The 16,899-nt window shown below is 42.6% G+C and overlaps 1 protein-coding gene across 1 annotated transcript in view; it reads left to right on the top strand.

Annotated features, from left to right (window-relative positions):
* The window catches only part of LCMT1 (leucine carboxyl methyltransferase 1), a 57,610-nt gene extending 51,634 nt beyond the window's left edge, over positions 1-5,976 (top strand). The window contains exons 9-11 of the mRNA XM_024560558.4: positions 441-532; positions 3,628-3,725; positions 5,765-5,976. Coding sequence (XP_024416326.1) covers positions 441-532; positions 3,628-3,725; positions 5,765-5,787 — 213 coding nt within the window. The 3' untranslated portion in view covers positions 5,788-5,976. The remainder of the gene's footprint in view (positions 1-440; positions 533-3,627; positions 3,726-5,764) is intronic.
* Positions 5,977-16,899: the final 10,923 nt, after the last annotated feature.

The raw sequence follows: 16,899 nt of genomic DNA on the forward strand, positions 1-16,899 counted from the left end.
AATAGGAATTTCTTCCCCCTAGGTTAATTTATAATACCATGATTTTATCTTAGGAATTGGCAGTGACTCCTTTGTAGCATCTAACATCCAGCTCATGTTCAGTTTTCCACAAATATTTAAATGTTCATAGTGCATTTGAATCAGAGTCCAAACATGGTCCACACTGTTCTATGTCCCTAAATCTCTTGGAATCAACAGTAGTGTCACCTCTTTTTAAAAATGTCATTTTTTGACTCTTGAAGAGACACCTCCTTCACTTATTTAAATAGATAACAGTGTGTGTTCAGTATTGAACACTGGAAATAAAAAGAAGAAAGACGATAGGTGCTGGAATGGGCTTTTGAAAGAGGAGTCATGTAAGAAATTCTCATGTGTTTAAAGATGTGTGTATTTATGACAGTGCCTTGTGGTTCTCCGTTTCTCTCCACCGCATGTTTCAGAAAGAACGGCTCGTGTCGAACGGGTGGGAAACGGCATCAGCCATGAACATGATGGAATTGTACAGCAGATTACCTCGGACTGAAGTCAGCAGGTACAGGAGTGCAAGGATTGAGTCTGTGGTCAGTACTTGTGCACTAGTGTGAAACAAACAAAACCCTAACTAGACCCATTTTGAAACAAGTTAACCAGCTCACACAGATTAAACTTCTTAGCACCACAACAGTAACTCATTAGCATTAGCTGAGATAGGGTTTGCGCCAAAACAGGAGATCTTTTCAAAACAAGCAGTTATACCTGCAAAATTCCCAGAGCAGCATCTGCAGTGGAAATTGTGCATAATCCTCATTTTTAGGAGTGGGAAGAGAAGGACATTGTTCAAGGGCTTATAGAAAAAGCCTGCTCACAGGCTTCTATATGGACTTTTGCTCTCATTATAACAGAAATACACACTCATTCTGAAACAATTTTCAAGCAATGTGAAAGTACATGAAGTGTAAAGTCACGTTGTCTGCCCCCACGCCCTCCAGAGAGCTGCTGTTTGTGAGTGGGGTGATTCTCTATGTATGTAGAAAGAGAAGTACTTATTGATTTGTGGATTTGTATTTTTCGAATCAGTAGCTTCATATTATACAGTCTGTGAATCACCCTCCTTTTAAAAAAACCTAACAATAGATTGTATTTATCTTTACCTATCAAAACATTGAAGGTCACTGCGTTTAATGGTGCATATTATTCCTTTTCATGTGTGGATGAGTTGTGGTGTCCTGTATTTTATTTTGTTTCATTTTAATTTCCCTGTTATAAAAAACATTGTCAGGCACATCACCACATTCATCTCTACATTGTTATCACCAGCTTTTTCAAAATACTTATTTGTACTTCCTGCTTTGTGTTTCCTCTTGCCTTTGGGGACCTACAGGTACAGCTGTTGGTCTCTTGCAAGATAATGAGAATTTTTGGTCTTGCTTCTCCACACACCTTCTTTACAGTTAGAAGTATCACTTTTTTTCAACTCTGTACGTCAAAGCCTTGAAAGTCTGTGCTATCTCCACGTGAGCAGGTCAATGCTTCCTGGATTTGTCTCGAGTTTTCCATTCCCACAAGCTGGTTTCATTTACTTCATGTCAAGATGACTCTTCTGAAGAGCCCTGGTCTGGCATCTGTAATGGAACTGCTCTCGCAGCTCTTCTCAGTGTCCAGGGAGGAGTCTGTAACTGGCATCATCCATGGGGTAACAACTTCTAGGCAGTCATTTGTGTCGTGTTGCCATGGCCTTTTGTAGACAGCAGCACGTGTCCCCAACAGAGGCGGGGGGTGATGAGGTGAGACAGCTCTGGTGTGTCTACCCTCAGCTGAGTGGGCCTCCCTGCTCTGTGAATGCCACATAGTGTGTGTCCACATCTGCCAAGGGTTTTGCCAGATACTGTGCATAAAGCAGGACTATCGATTTATCAGGTGCTAAGTGCGTACTTTGTGCCACACACTTTCTAAGCATGGGGAATAACTGATCAAAACAGGGCAGCAATATGCCTGCTTGTGGAGTTCACATTCTTGTGAACAGCCATCTTCTGGCAGCTGAACATGGTAATAACCTCCTTTTTAGGGTTCTGTTTTTTTCTAGACCTTGGTATTAGGAAGCCTGCCTTGAATGTCTTCTGGTTAGTTGGGAAAGTTAATTAGCAGGCAGCCAAAGTCCTTTATGAGTAGACATTCTCACTTCAGATGTGACCCTTGGGGCTGCACACCAAGGCAGGAGCAAGTATACAAATACAGAAATGAGCGCCCTCACACACAGCCTGGATAAAATCCCATAGTGTTAGTATTGGCTATTGTGAATAGTAGGACTATGCATCATTTTATTGTTTTTTATACTTTTTGGAAATGCCTGAATTTTTTCCCCACAGTGTGTACCTATGACAAAATATTTAAAAAAGCTCTTTCATTTATTTGCATGTTTCTCTGTGTGCATATATTTAAAAGTTTATAATTAAAATACTTTTTTGAAAAAAATTGTACAAGCATATGATTAAAAAAAGAAATTAGTGTAGAGTAAAAACAAAAACCCTCACTGCTCATCTACTTCCTCCTGTCAGTTTTTTCTGTTTTTTCCAAAATAGTCTACCTTTCAGAAGTTCTATGCTTGTACGAGTATATGTACCTGCTTTTTCTTTACATAGATAGTAGTCAACCATGCACATCATTTGCTAAAACAACCTGCTTTTTAAATGCCAGATGTGTCTTAGAGGCTGTTGATGTCAATATTTATAGCCCTACCCTATTCTTTTAAGTGGCTGTCAGTGTCTTGTGTGAATGTGCTTTATTAGCCCATCTCTTCCGGTTTGTGGGACTTTTTGCTATCCCTACATAGCAACTGCGATGCTTCAGTGAGTGTTCTTGAACACGGATCTGTGTACACATACAGGGTAGATTATCAGAGCAAATTGCTGAGTGACAGGATGCACGTTGTGAACATTGACAGAGAGGTGAAGTTGTCCTCCAGAGAGGCTATCCTTTTCTGTAATCCTACCCATAATGCAGAAGGGCTCCTTTTCCCCATGTCCTTTCTGTAGCATAGCAGCCTTTGATTTCTCTCCATCCAATAGTTGGAGAGGTATCAAATATTGAAATGTACCTGTTTTTTCTCATAAATGAGATTGAAAACCTCTTATTTTACTTTTCCATTGAACTGGTCTTACCTGCCTTTTTAAAAATTAAAGTATAGTTGACATAAAATATTATATAAGTTTCAGGTGAATAACATAGGCATTGAACATTTATATACATGACTGTTTTCCCTGTGCTGTACATTACATTCCTTAACTTACTTAGCTTATAACTGGACGTTTGTACCACTTATTCCCCTTCACCTTTTTATCCATCCCCCCAACCCCTACCCATCTTTTAAATGAGTTTTTGAAGTTTTTCTTAATGAAGTGCAATAGCTCTTTGTACAGCAAGGAAATCTACCCTTTGTTACTTGTATTGAAATTTTTTTTTTTAGTTTGTCCTTTGTCTTTTGATTTTGCTTATAGTACTTTTTTCTTCTTTTCAATAAAAATAAAATGTAACCACCATTTACCTACTATTTGTAGCCTGTCTTCCCATAGTCTGTGGCATGAACACCTTTCTGTGTCTTGACTGGGCGTTGTCCTCATTTCTAATTGCACACCTGTACTGTTCCACCAGAATCGAGGCCCTGGAATTCCTGGATGAGATGGAGCTTCTGGAGCAGCTCATGAAGCATTACTGCCTGTGCTGGGCAACCAGAGGAGGAAGTGAGCTAGGTACCCGCCTTTACCTTTGCTTTGGCCTAAAAATGGGAACCTTTCCATCTGCAAAGGATGCAAGATACAGCCAAACTTGCAGCCCAGAGAGCACTAGAGCATTCACTGTGTGTATGTGCCCGTGACTGCATCCAGGATTAGCCATCATACCCATGTTCTGTACACCTAAGCAGGAGAACTGTCAGGTAGAGCCCCTGCACCAGAACCTTCTGTGGAATTGCCTCGGGTGAACAGTGACAAACTTTGAGAGTTTAAAATAATGATCTTAATAAAAGTAGTCAGTGTCTGCCTTTTTAATCAGCTTATAACCGGGTTTACTAGAGGGTAAACACATGCCATGGTGTCCCTGTAAGAAACCCTTGTAACTATGGGTTGAATATCTCCCTCTGATATCTTCTGATGAGGGTGACATTGCCCAGCCTGCAGAGTAGGGCTGTGGGGAGAGCATGGATCCCCTGTTCCCTGGTCTCGCTCCAGTGTCTCCTTACAGCTGCCCTGGGTTCATCCCTCTTCCTCAAGGGTCATCCCTTGGGCATCTCTCCAGCACTGTGGAGACCACTTAGATCCCAGTTATGGTCTTGAACATAGCAGCTGCCCCTCAGACTTCCTACAGATGTGTCCCAATGATGTACCGCCGTAAAGGCAAGGACTGTCCCCCATGTGAAGACTCCAGGCTGACAAGAGGTAATTATTCCCCTGGGGCTTGTCATCCCCACTAGTTTATAAATTTACTCAGCTGTGCACTTTAGCTCACAACTTTTTTTTTTCAGTTTGTTTTTGATTTAAAATCACTTACTATTAGCTCTGGCCAGTGTGGCTCAGTAGGTTGGAGAATCATCATGAAAACCAAAACATCATGGGTTTAATTCCTGGTCAGGGCACATGCCTGCGTTGCGGGTTCCGCAACCGATTGAAGTTTCTCTCCCTCTCTCTTCCTCCTTTCCCCTCTCTCTAAAAGTCAATAGGCATGTCCTCAGGTGAGGGTAAAACAAATCACTTAGTGGGGTTTTTATATTGCTATTTCCCTCCAAATTTTCAAAACAATGTAATTTTTAGCATGACAAAGAAAAGAATAATCACTCTCTCTCTGAGGGGTGGGTGCCCATCCCTCAGAGAGAACCTCTAGTAACTTTTTCTTCCACTGTTTTTCTAGCTCTTGCTGCATTTCTAGCAGAGTTGAATTTATAGATTTGTATAACTTTGATTCCTGATCTTTTCAACTTAGCATTATAACATGAGCATTCCCTCTTGCTATTAAAACTCGCCAAGTGTAACTTGAATGGCTTCATGAAATTCCATCTTGAGGCTATTTCCAAATTTACTTAACTTTCCCAAACTTTGGAAGTGTGGGTTGTGTGTAATATTTTGAGTTGATTTTAGGTTTTACAGAGTAACAGTGTGTTGAACATTGTTATGATGGGGGCTTTTGCCCCTACCTCACCCAGGTGCTGTGATGTCCCACAATGTACGTGTGTGGTGAAGCATGTCTGCATTTGCTCCAAGTTCGGCCCTTAAAGGACAGGCTTGGTGTTAACAGTGAGAGCCCATTAAACTATGACAATGCTTTCTGTCTTTTTTTTTAATCCTCCCTCAAGGACATGCTTATTGATTTTAGAAAGAAGGGAAGGGAGGGGGAGGGAGAGAAATATCGATTGGTTGTCTCTCATTTGCACCCTCACTGGGGTGACCGAACTCACAGCCTAGGCACGTGCCCTGACTGGGAATCAAACCCATGACCTTTTGTTTTTTTGGGATGACACTCCAGCCAACTGAGCCACACTGGCCAGGGCTGGTGGTGCTTACTTCATACCTTTAGAACCACCAATGAACACAGCCTTGTGCACAACTGTTTCCTGGTGAAATCTCAGGAAGCAGGAGACCAGAACTGTAGTGGTCAGGGGTATGGCCAGCACCCAGGGTGTGGCCTGTGCTCAAGACCAGCCATGGAGGCTGGGGCCCAGTGGGGTCACACTCTCACACCTCTGTGTTTTCTCTCCTTGGCACTGAGAGTCTCTCAGTTGTGTGTTTCCTCCCCTCAGGTTTGGAGGAGATCACTTATTAACCGTCTTAAGGCTCATGCTGAGCCAGAAGCTGCAGCCACTGGCCTTCCTGAAGCTGATACACAAGTATCCTGAGTGATGGCCAGGCCTTCTTTACCAGTCCATTCTACAGTCAAGAAACCAGTTACTAGGGCTGTCGCACTACTTCCTGTTCTGTTGACTCATCATTTAAATAAATCTCAGTTGCCAATTGCCTGTGTGCTTGTCCTTCCCTTCCCTGGGTGGGCTGTGGTTTTCTATGTGAGCTGAAACCCAAGGTCCTGACTCCTACCCTGACCTGGCTGATTGCCTGGAGTCAGACGCCGTTCTTGCCCTCCCATCCTTCGGGATGTACTCCATGTACTCTTGTTTGTAGCAGCTGACGATGCACCTGTACCTTGACCTTGGGCCACTGGATGCAGGAGCTCCTTTGTGCTCCTGTTTCTGCCCCCACCAAACTAGCCTGCAGAAGTCCTCTTTCCTCTCACTTATTGTGGAGGCCAAATGAGGGCTCTCTAAAATGTCTTGGAATGTACCCCCACAGGTAAGTGGGGATGAGGCTATATATCTCTGGGACACAAGATTATAATTTAGAAAATCTAGAAGCAGTGGAAGGCCTGTAGAATTGCTGTGTCTAAATGTTCCTGAAAACTGGGCCTTTTACACAAGATTCCATGTTAGTGAGGTCCGAACCTTTGGCAAAGACCTGGAGGTCAAATTTACTGAGTGGCTCACCTCAAAAATGTTAAGAGCTCACAATGCTTAAATGTTTTAAAGGTGGAGGGTAGGGTAAGGTCTTCATAGGAAAATGAAACAGCTGACACCAGAGGCAGAACATTGCAAGGCAGCTGCTTCAAATACAAAATGGATCTGCCCATCCACCTTAAAACCCTGTGTTTGTAACTCAGCATCCTGTCTGCTGCCTCTGTGGCCCTTGCCTACATTTGTCAGTATTCATATTCATCACACAGGTATTTATCAAGCACCTCTGTGTGTCATGACAGACTATCTCATGGTACCAACCAGAAAATTCCAGATTGTTTGGTTAAGATTGCATTCCTGGAGAAGGTTAAAATTGTGGATAAGTCAGGTATTAAGTCTTCATTCGTTGTCACAGGTCAAGCACAAGTGACTCCATTTGGGGCCCGTGGTTTGTTCTTGCTTTACATTTGTCAACTTGAAGATCAACACAAGAAAAAGAAGCCTCTAGCCTCCAGTAGCAACAGGTCTTGTAATAATAAACTCCAGTGCCTGTCAAGGCTGGACTGCCACCTGTGGAACCTCTGGAGGGAAAGGCAGGTGGTCAGTGAACTGGATCTAAGCTCTTGCTTAGCTTAGTGCGGGGAATCATCTTGCTTCGTCTCTGCAAACAGAACGTGCTAAACTCGGTGACTGAGGAGTGAAGTGACCTGGGAGAGCCCTGGGAACTCAGGTGAGACCCATTGTTTCAATTGTGGGTGAGCTTGGTCCTGGAGGTCTGAAGCCTGAGGTGGATTGAGACTTCCAGAGGGCAGAGTGGAAAAAATGTAGACATAAGGAGATGAAACCCACTAAGGGAGTGAGTGTCTTTGACTGGGAGTCAGGGACTAGGGCCCTAATTGTATCCTGGTGAAATTGCACTGGAAGGAATATCACATGAAGGGGAGTTACAAAGGGCAGTGTCCACCTCAGTGCTGGTGATGTGCTGGGGTAGACTGCAGAGACGTCCGCCAGAGTCTGTCTCCATCGGGAGTAGCTGTGTGATTTGCTATGGCCAATAGGACAGTCAAAAGCAGACATGGGTGCCAGCTTGTAGATGCTTTTGCACTGGGCTTCCCTTCACTTGCAGCTCTTGGGAAGCACGTGGTGACTTTGGTTTGAGGGAGGAGGGCTTGCCTGTAGAGTGAGAAGACCAAGTAGGGCAGGCATGAGCTGTCCCAGACGAGGCCCTCCCTAGACCCAGCTGACCAAGCCAGCCCATCCCCGAAACCACCCAGCCCACTTACAGAATTATGAGCAAAATGAATGGTGATTGTTTTAAGCCACTGGATTTGGGGAGTTTGTTACTCCTCAGTAGGTAACCAATACAGGTGAAGATGTGGGTTGGGGGAAGAAGGCAAATTATTGGTAGGTTGCTTCCTTTATTAATGCATGTTCTGTGCCAAGCTGTGTGCTGGTGTGCAGATTTAACAATGGACCCAGCAGACGTGGTCTCTGTGCTCACAAGGGTATCATCCCGTAGTAGCCCCAATGAAAAGCTTAGCCATTTCAGTGTCTGTGACCACTGCAGGAGGGAGATCTGCAAGGTGCTGCATAGACAGCTGTGTAAACTGAGGTCAGAGGATGTGCCAAGTGGATGGCACCTGGGGTGGAGAAAGAGGAAAGAAAGTTTCTGACTGTGAGAGTATGGAGTGGTAGAGGAGAGAATAATTCCCCTTGACTGGAGTCGTGTGCTTTAAAAGGGTACACATTTCCCTGTGGGGTTGCAAAGATACTCCAGGGAGCGCACAAGGATACTTTCAAAAAAAATTTAAATTAGCCCTGGCTGGTGTGGCTTAGTGTATTGAGCACTGGATTGCAAAGCAAAGGGTCACTGGTTCGATTCCCAGTCAGGGCACGTGCCTGGGTTACGGGCCAGGTCCCCAGGAGGGAGTGTGTGATAGGCAACCACACACTGATGTTTCTCTCCCTCTCTATCTCCCTCCCTTCCCCTCTCTAAAAGTAAATAAATTAAATCTTTTTTTAAAAGTTAAATTATATTTTATTGACTATGCTATTACAGTTGTCCCAATTTTTCCCACTTTTTCCCCCTCCACCCAGCTCTGCCCACTCCCTCAGGCAATCCCCATATCATTGTCCCTGTCCATGGGTCATGCATATATATTATTTGGCTACTATATTCCCTGTGCTGTACTTTCCATCCCCATGACTATTCAGTAACAGCCAATTTGTACTTCTTAATCCCTTCAACTGTTTCACCCATCCCCTTGACTGCCCCTGCCATCTGGCAACCATCAAAATGTTCTATCTATTTATGATTCTGTTTCTAGTTGTTTGTTTATTTTTTTAGATTAAATTATTATATGTATGTATTTACTGCTATTTTGTTGTTCATATTTTTGGTCTTCTCCTTAAAGAAGACCCTTTAACATTTCATATAGTACTGCTTTGGTGATGATGAACTCCTTTAGCTTTTTCTTGTCTGAGAAGTACTTTATCTGCCCTTGCATTCTAAATGATACCTTTGCTGGGTAGAACAGTATTGCTCTTGGCTATAGGTCCCTGCATTTCATGACTTTGAATATTTCTTACCAGTCCCTTCTAGCCTGCAAAGTTTCTTTTTAGAAATCAGCTGACAGTCTTATGGGAACTCCCCTGTAGGTAACTAACTGCTTTTCTCTTGCTGCTTTTAAGATTTTCTCTTTGTCTTTAACCTTTGGCATTTTAATTATGTATCTTGGTGTGCACCTCTTTGGGTTCATCTTGTTTGGGACTCTGCGCTTCCTGGACTTGCATGTCTATTTCCTTCACTAAGTTGGGGAAGTTTTCTGTCATTATTTTTTCAAACAGGTTTTCAATTTCTTGCTCTGTCTCTTCTTCTGGCACTCCCATGATGTGAATGTTGGTACACTTGAAGTTGTCCAAGAGGTTCCTTACACTATTCTCATTAAAAAAATTTTTTTCTTGCTGTTCTAATTGGGTGTTTTTTGCTTCCTTATATTCCAGGTTGCTGATTTGATTCTCAACTTCATCCCCTTTACTGCTGATTCCCTGTAAATTGTTCTTCATTTTAGTTAGTGTATCCTTCATTTCTAACTGGTTCTTTTTTATGGTTTCCATGCCATTTTATTTTTTTGGTGTTGAACTTCTCTCTGAATCTGCTCTTCACCTGAGTTCACCAAGCATCCTTATAACCAATGTTTTGAACTCTGCATCTGATAGATTGCTTATCTCCATTTTGTTTAGTTCTTTTTCTGGAGTTTTGTTCTGTTATTTCATTTGGGCCATGTTTCTTTGTCTCCTCATTTTGGAAGCCTCCCTGTGTTTGTTTCTATGTATGAGGTAGAGCTGCTTTGACTTCGTGTCTTGGTAGTGTGGGCTAATGTAGTAGGTGTCCTGTAGGGTCCAGCAGCATAGCCTCCTCATCACCCAAGCTGGGTACTTGAGTTGTGCCTTTTCTTTGGTCTGTGTACATCCTCTTCTTGAGGTTGAACCTTGATTACTGTTGGTAAGTCAATGGGAGGGACTACTCAAGCTGATCAGCTTCAAGGAATGGCTGTGACCCTTGATCACCAATCTCTGACCACCATGGAGGATCAGCAGTGTAGAGGCCCACTTAACAAAGCAGGACTTACTTTAGCAAGGCTTTGGTACCTGCTGAATTCATCCATTGAGTGTATCACTTGTGGAGTTGGTTGGGTGGTGCTCCAACATGCTGTCCACTGGGTGTACAGGCTCTGGGGCTTTCCAGAAGGTGCAGACCAAGGTCAGCAACTGCCTGTGTTCGGTCTGATGCCACTCGGTATAAGCTACACAACAATCTGTAGATGGCTGATACTTGTGCTGGTCTTGAAGGTGCCCAAGAAAGGCCAAACTATGAACCAAGGCCAACTGCTGCTAGTGACAGGCCTGTGGCCCCTTAGCAAGAGGTACAGGGCTTGCTACAGCCAGATGCTGCTTATTTAAGATAATTTAGGAAAATCTGAAGCTTGAGCCAAGACAAGCCATTTGAATGGAAAAGCTACTGCAAACAGGTTGAGTGGATTTGAATGTTGGGTAGGGTGGAACCTCAGGGAATAACCAGGGTGTGATTCAGTGTGAACCAGGTTGATCCAGGTATGGCACTTGCTAGCCAGCTCTTTAAGGGGAGGGCTCAGGAAGGGAACAGTGACCTCTGCCAGAACTTTTGTCTGGCACAAAGTGCCGCCCCCCACCCCCCCAGTTCTTGTCCTTATTCCAGATACTTCAGTTCCTCCCCATATGCCTCTGCGTTGGGAAACTCAGGCAGCTGTAGCACGATCATCCAGGCATACTTGAGGAGGAGAGCTAGAGAGCCAGCAAGCTCAAGAGCTGGAGAGCTCTTCTTTATTTCAGATTTGCCCATAAATCCATGCTCTCTGGAGGCATTCAGCTTCTCAGCCGATCCTGTCCTAGACTGTTTACCATTATGTCAGGCAACCTCCTCCTATGGGCGACCTCCTCCTATGGGCAACCTCCTCCTATGGGCCATTCCCTACTCCTCCCCAGTGATCTGATCAGATCTCTCTGTGTCATGAGGACCAGCCCTTTCTGCATCTCCACCACTACTGCCAGTCTTGACATGGTTTCTTTTTTAATTCTGTGGTTGTAGTGAAACAGGAAAAGTTGGTGTTTGTGATGACTGTCACTACCAGAACCAATAAGTAGAGGCAAGGCTTGAATCTTTATGGGTGCTTTATTCAGATGACTGGCGATCTGAGAAGACGGTGGGTTATGTACCCTCAGAAACTGTCTTAACGTCTCATTTCGAGCCAACGATTTTTGTAAGAAGGAAGTGTAGGTAAGGGGTTTGGGAAAAAGGTTAACTGGATGAGAGTTGTAGTCCAGCAACAACTTTACTAGTACTTCTTTACCTGTTGATCAACAATTCTTCATCCCTCCCTGGGACACAGTGGCTCAGATAACTTCTCCAGACCTCTGGTGCCCCAAGGTTGAGTTGCTAGTGGATTTCCTGACTCCATGCAGTCCTGTGGTCATGCATTCCAGCCCCTAGAATAACAGCCTTCCACATGCATGAATCACCTAAGCCTATCTACTAAGGCTAAAATCTTTAACTCTTGAGTTCCCCTGTCAGTAGTACTTACATTCATCTTAATTTCTGGTGGTTCTGAGTAATGGTTATTCTGTAGTTTAGTTGTAATTTTGATGTTCTTTGAGGAGGCAAGCTGTGTTTACCCAGGCTGCCATCTTGGCTTTCTTCTCCACATAACCTCACAAGGATACTTTTTAAGGCATCCATTCCCATTGGACGTGATATTGCTCCCAGTGCTGCAACCACTGGTTCTTGGATAGCAGTTTGTAGCCCTCTAAACAGCCACCATAGAGAAACAGATCCATAGCCTGTCTGTGGTACTAAACGTAATGGAGGGGTACTCAGGAAGAAAAATGTCTACAACGTCTCCATTGAGGGGGAGACAATAGAAAAGATGTTGAGAAACATTGGTTTTAAGGGAATTCATTTTCTGATCCTCACCTTGTGTAATCTGCTCCCTTTTTCCCTCACCCTCCTTCCATCTCACAGAATAGTATAATTCTTACTTATTCCAAATCTTTGTTGCTGTTTTGCCTCAGATTAAACCCCAGGGTGGGGGACAATAAGAAAAATGGGTAGGCATCGAGAAAGTGATGGTAATAGCGACCAAGTAGCAAATCCTATTTTTATGTGTGAGAAGTGTTGTTTGCTTTCAACAGAATTGAAGGGGAATATATTAGTGTTATTAGCTTGATTAAAATATTTTTTAAAGAGTAGATACTAGGTTATTTTTGACATATAACCCAAAAGGTATACAAAGAAGTGTGTAGCATTACTGTAGAAAACCTTTTACAGTCACCTATTTCTTTTGTGGACGGTCTCTCCATGCCTGCATCTCTCATAAATAATGGAGACCTAAGTGAAGCTGAACTGAGTCTCACAGAAATAAACTATAGGCATCTTGTCATGTCTGGCCCCATTGAAAAAATAAGTAAAACCTGCTTTTCTATCCCTCTCATGAAAAAACACATTTACAATAGAATTTTATTTTTTTATATTTAATAATTAGTTATCTACATTTGTAGTAGAATTGGGTTGTATTGATTGATTGTCTGCTAATAGTAATGGTAGTGATAACTCAATCCAGAACGGAATAAAATGAACATTTAGAGGCAATGGCCACAGAAAAGTTATGAAAGTATTAATTTCTCCTTCTGTCTCTCCCGGTGTAAAATATATACATGCTCTATATATGCTAATGCATTATTATATAATTTTTTTGGAGCGGTATGATAGATGATCAATAAAAAATGTTCAAACTTAAAAAAACCTAAGGTGGGAGATTAAGATTGAAAATAAAAGTCAGAGGAGTGGTATTTGCATTCTATTGTGCACCTTTGAAAAAATCACCTAATGGTTTTAACTTGAAACTGCAATGTTTACAATACACTGAAAATTGCATTCTTTGCGGCTGCAACACCCACACATACAAATACATTCTTTAAGCATTTTTCCCAAAAGCACTCATGCCGTAGACACCATACCTTGTTTATTTTTTAATTCATGTGATAAAACATGTTGAGTTTCATTTAATAAAATACTTAGTTGTTTTTCCATATAAGTACACATAGGTTGACCTCATTTTTATCACCTGTGTTTAGATTCAGCAGAAAATATTTAACTGTTGATGGTCATTTCAGTAACTTGTAGTGTTTTGCTTTTATTTACAATGTTGCAACAGATATCTTTAAATACTGTCATGGGAAGTTTTTTGTGCAATTATCTGAAGGGTAATTTTTTAGCAATGAGATTGCTGAATCAGAGGGAGTGTAAATTTTACATGTTGAAAAATGCTCCCCAAATTTTCTCCCAATAGGCCTGTATTTTCCACCAGTGGGGTTTGAAAGCATCAGTTTGCATTCCTATAACTATGAGTATGGTTAAGCCATAGTGAGTGAGATTGAGCAACTTTTCCTATGTTCATCGGCCATATCTTTATCAATATTCTGCCTAATTAAAAACTGTGTAGTCCTTTTTTTTTACAATTCTTTCACACTTGGTCCAGTAATTAGTAAATTGCTACTGAAGTAAAAGTTTACTACTGAAGTAAAAGTTTAGCCATTACTATATAATTATATATATAACCCTAAGAATTTGTAATTTATTCTAAATTCTATCCTAAAAAATATAAAAACTGCGTTACTTAATACTCTTAACATACTTACTCATAAGTAATGTAAAAATACAGAAACATGAAGTATTAAGTATTATATATATTTTTAAATATATCTCCTACTTCAGTAGTATATGTGGGTAAAGTTATTTTCTTCCAAGTAATTGGTACTGTGTTTAGTACTTGTAAATAATAAATATATAGGCATTTAACTATAGAAATGATTTTTTTCTTTTTTTTGATATATTTATTGATTATGCTATTACAGTTGTCCCATTCCCCCCCCCCACTCCACTCCATCCTGCCCACCCCCTCCCTCCCACATTCCCCCCCTATAGTTCATGTCCATGGGTCATACTTACAAGTTCTTTGGCTTCTACATTTCCTACACTATTCTTACCGCCCCCCCCTGTCTATTTTCCACCTATCATTTATGCTATTTATTCTCTGTACCTTTCCCCCCTCTCTCCCTCTCCCACTCCCCTGTTGATAACCCTCCATGTGATCTCTATTTCTGTGAATCTGTTCCTGTTCTAGTTGTTTGCTTAGTTTTCTTTTGTTTTGTTTTTAGGTGTGGTTGTTAATGAGTGTGAGTTTGCTGTCATTTTACTGTCCATATTTTTGATCATCTTCTTTTTCTTAGATAAGTCCCTTTAACATTTCATATAAGAAGGGCTTGGTGATGATGAACTTCTTTAACTTGACCCTATCTGAGAAGCACTTTATCTTCCCTTCCATTCTAAATGATAGCTTTGCTGGATGCAGTAATCTTGGTTGTAGGTCCTTGCCTTTCATGACTTGGAATACTTCTTGCCAGCCCCTTTTTGCCTGTAAGGTCTCTTTGGAGAAATCAGCTGACAGTCTTATGGGAACCCCTTTGTAGGTAACTGTGTCCTTTTCTCTTGCTGCTTCTAAGATTCTCTCCTTCTGTTTCATCTTGGCTGATGTAATTATGATGTGCCTTGGTGTGTTCCTCCTTGGGTCCAGCTTCTTTGGGACTCTCTGAGCTTCCTGGACTTCCTGGAAGTCTATTTCCTTTGCCAGATTAGGGAAGTTCTCCTTCATTATTTGTTCAAATAAGTTTTCAATTTTTTGTTCTTCCTCTTCTCCTTCTGGCACCCCTATAATTCGGATGTTGGAATGTTTCAAGATGTCCTAGAGGTTCCTAAGCCTCTCCTCATTTTTCTGAATTCTTGTTTCTTCATTCTGTTCTGGTTGGATATTTTTCTTCCTTCTGGTCCACACTGTTGATTTGAGTCCCAGTTTCCTTCGCATCACTATTGGTTCCCTGTACATTTTCCTTTGTTTCTCTTAGCATAGCCTTCATTTTTTCATCTAATTTGTGACCAAATTCAACCAATTCTGTGAGCTTCCTGATTACCAGTGTTTTGAACTGTGCATCTGATAGGTTGGCTATCTGTTTGCTGCTTAGTTGTATATTCTCTGGAGCTTTGATCTATTATTTCATTTGGGCCATTTTTTTTGTCTTGGTGTGCCTGTTATATAAAGGGTTGGAGCCTTAGGTGTCCACCAGGGCGGGGTAACCAGGGCTGTGAGGCTGTATGTGGGGGAGGGGTCCGATAGGGAGCAATGGCGCTTGCTCCACTCTCTGCTGGATCTCAGTTACTCCCTCTGCTACCCACAATCAAATTTGGCCCTTTTGGTGCTGCTTCCCCAGGTGGGTGGGTTTATGTACGTTCTAGGCCCCTGTGGGTCTGTCTCTCCAACGAACTCTCCTGTGACCTGGGAGTTTCTCCTGCTGCTGCCTCAACCCCCACAGGTGTTTTCAATCAGAGGTTTGAGGCTTTATTTCCCTGCTCTGGTGCCCTGGGTTGCAAGGTCTGTTTTGCTCCCCCACTGTTCCTCCCGGTTTATCTATGTGCAAATATGGGGCCACAGGGTCTGCCAGCCACCACCTTGTGGGGTCTGCTAGCTGCAGCCTGGCCTGCTCCGTTCCACAATCTGCCACCTCACTGGGTCCACCAGCCCCCACCTTGCTGTGCATCCTCTCTGCCCGGCTGCCCATCTCCACCACTCTTACCGGTCTAGATGAATGTTTCTTCTTCATCTCCTTGGTTGTCGGACTTCCATACAGTTTGATTTTCTGTCAGTTCTTGTTTTTTGTTTTAAAATTGTTGTTGTCCTTCTTTTGGTTGTGCGAGGAGGCACCGTGTGTACCTATGCCTCCATCTTGGCCGGAAGCCTCTATTTCTTTCGTTTTATGTAAGTAGAAACTGAGGTTTAGAGAGGACAGAAGTAACTTACTGAAGGTCACTGGGTAGCAGCAAATTAAGTGACAGATTTGAGACCAGAGCCCAAATCCCCTGCTAAAGAAGATGAGGGAGCCCCTCCCTAGTGTCCAGCTCTTTCTTTTCTCTTTGACACAGTTTCCTGGCTCTGCCCTCCAACCCTATTTCATTATTTTATTTTATTTTATTTTATTTTTAAAATTTTTTATTGTCATTCAATTACAGTTGTATGCCTTTTCTCCCCATCCCTCCACCCCACCCCACCCAAACCCACCTCCCTCCCCCATCTCCACACTCCCCCTTGATTTTGTCCATGTATCCTTTACAGTATTTCATTCTTGGGAGTGCGAAGGAGAATCCAGAGAGGATCTGTTGAACCTGTGTGGAAAGCTGTGGCAATGCTTTGCTGCCTCCTAGTGGCTAGTTTTACTTGCAAGCCTATTCACCAACGGCCACTGGACGCAGGGGCTGGTGAGGGGCCAAGTCTGCAGAACTCTGGCTTGAGTGAATGGGACAAAGATTTAGATACCATAAGTAGAGAGGTGCACCTGGGCCACAGTCCCCCTGTAGGAGGTGCTAGGTCAACTACAGTAAACACCTGTACATGCGTTATATGTGAGACATGGGTTATATATGTGTTTTCTCATTGACAATCCATGAGATAGATACTTTTACCTCAAATGAAATACAGAGAGGTTAGACAAAGGTCACACAGTTAGAAATAGGTGGTTTTGGTCTTGATTCTAGGTCCACTTGATTCCAAAGTTCACATGATTGACAACTGCTTGACTTTGCTTTATCAACTTTGGAGGGAAAATCCACCTTTTTCCTCTTCCTGCCATCCTTGAGCAGGCACTCCTTCTGGAAATTCTTCTAGAATGGCATGTGCAGAATGGAAGACCATAAGCCCTTTGCTAATAGCCTCTTTACCTGTGTCTTCTTTGGAAGCCTCCAGAACCCCACGATAAGAAGGGTTTTGGGGAGGTGCATGTCCTAGGCCTAG

The sequence above is a fragment of the Desmodus rotundus genome, chromosome 1 (genome assembly GCF_022682495.2).
Source record: "Desmodus rotundus isolate HL8 chromosome 1, HLdesRot8A.1, whole genome shotgun sequence".
Classification (NCBI taxonomy): Eukaryota; Metazoa; Chordata; class Mammalia; order Chiroptera; family Phyllostomidae; genus Desmodus; species Desmodus rotundus.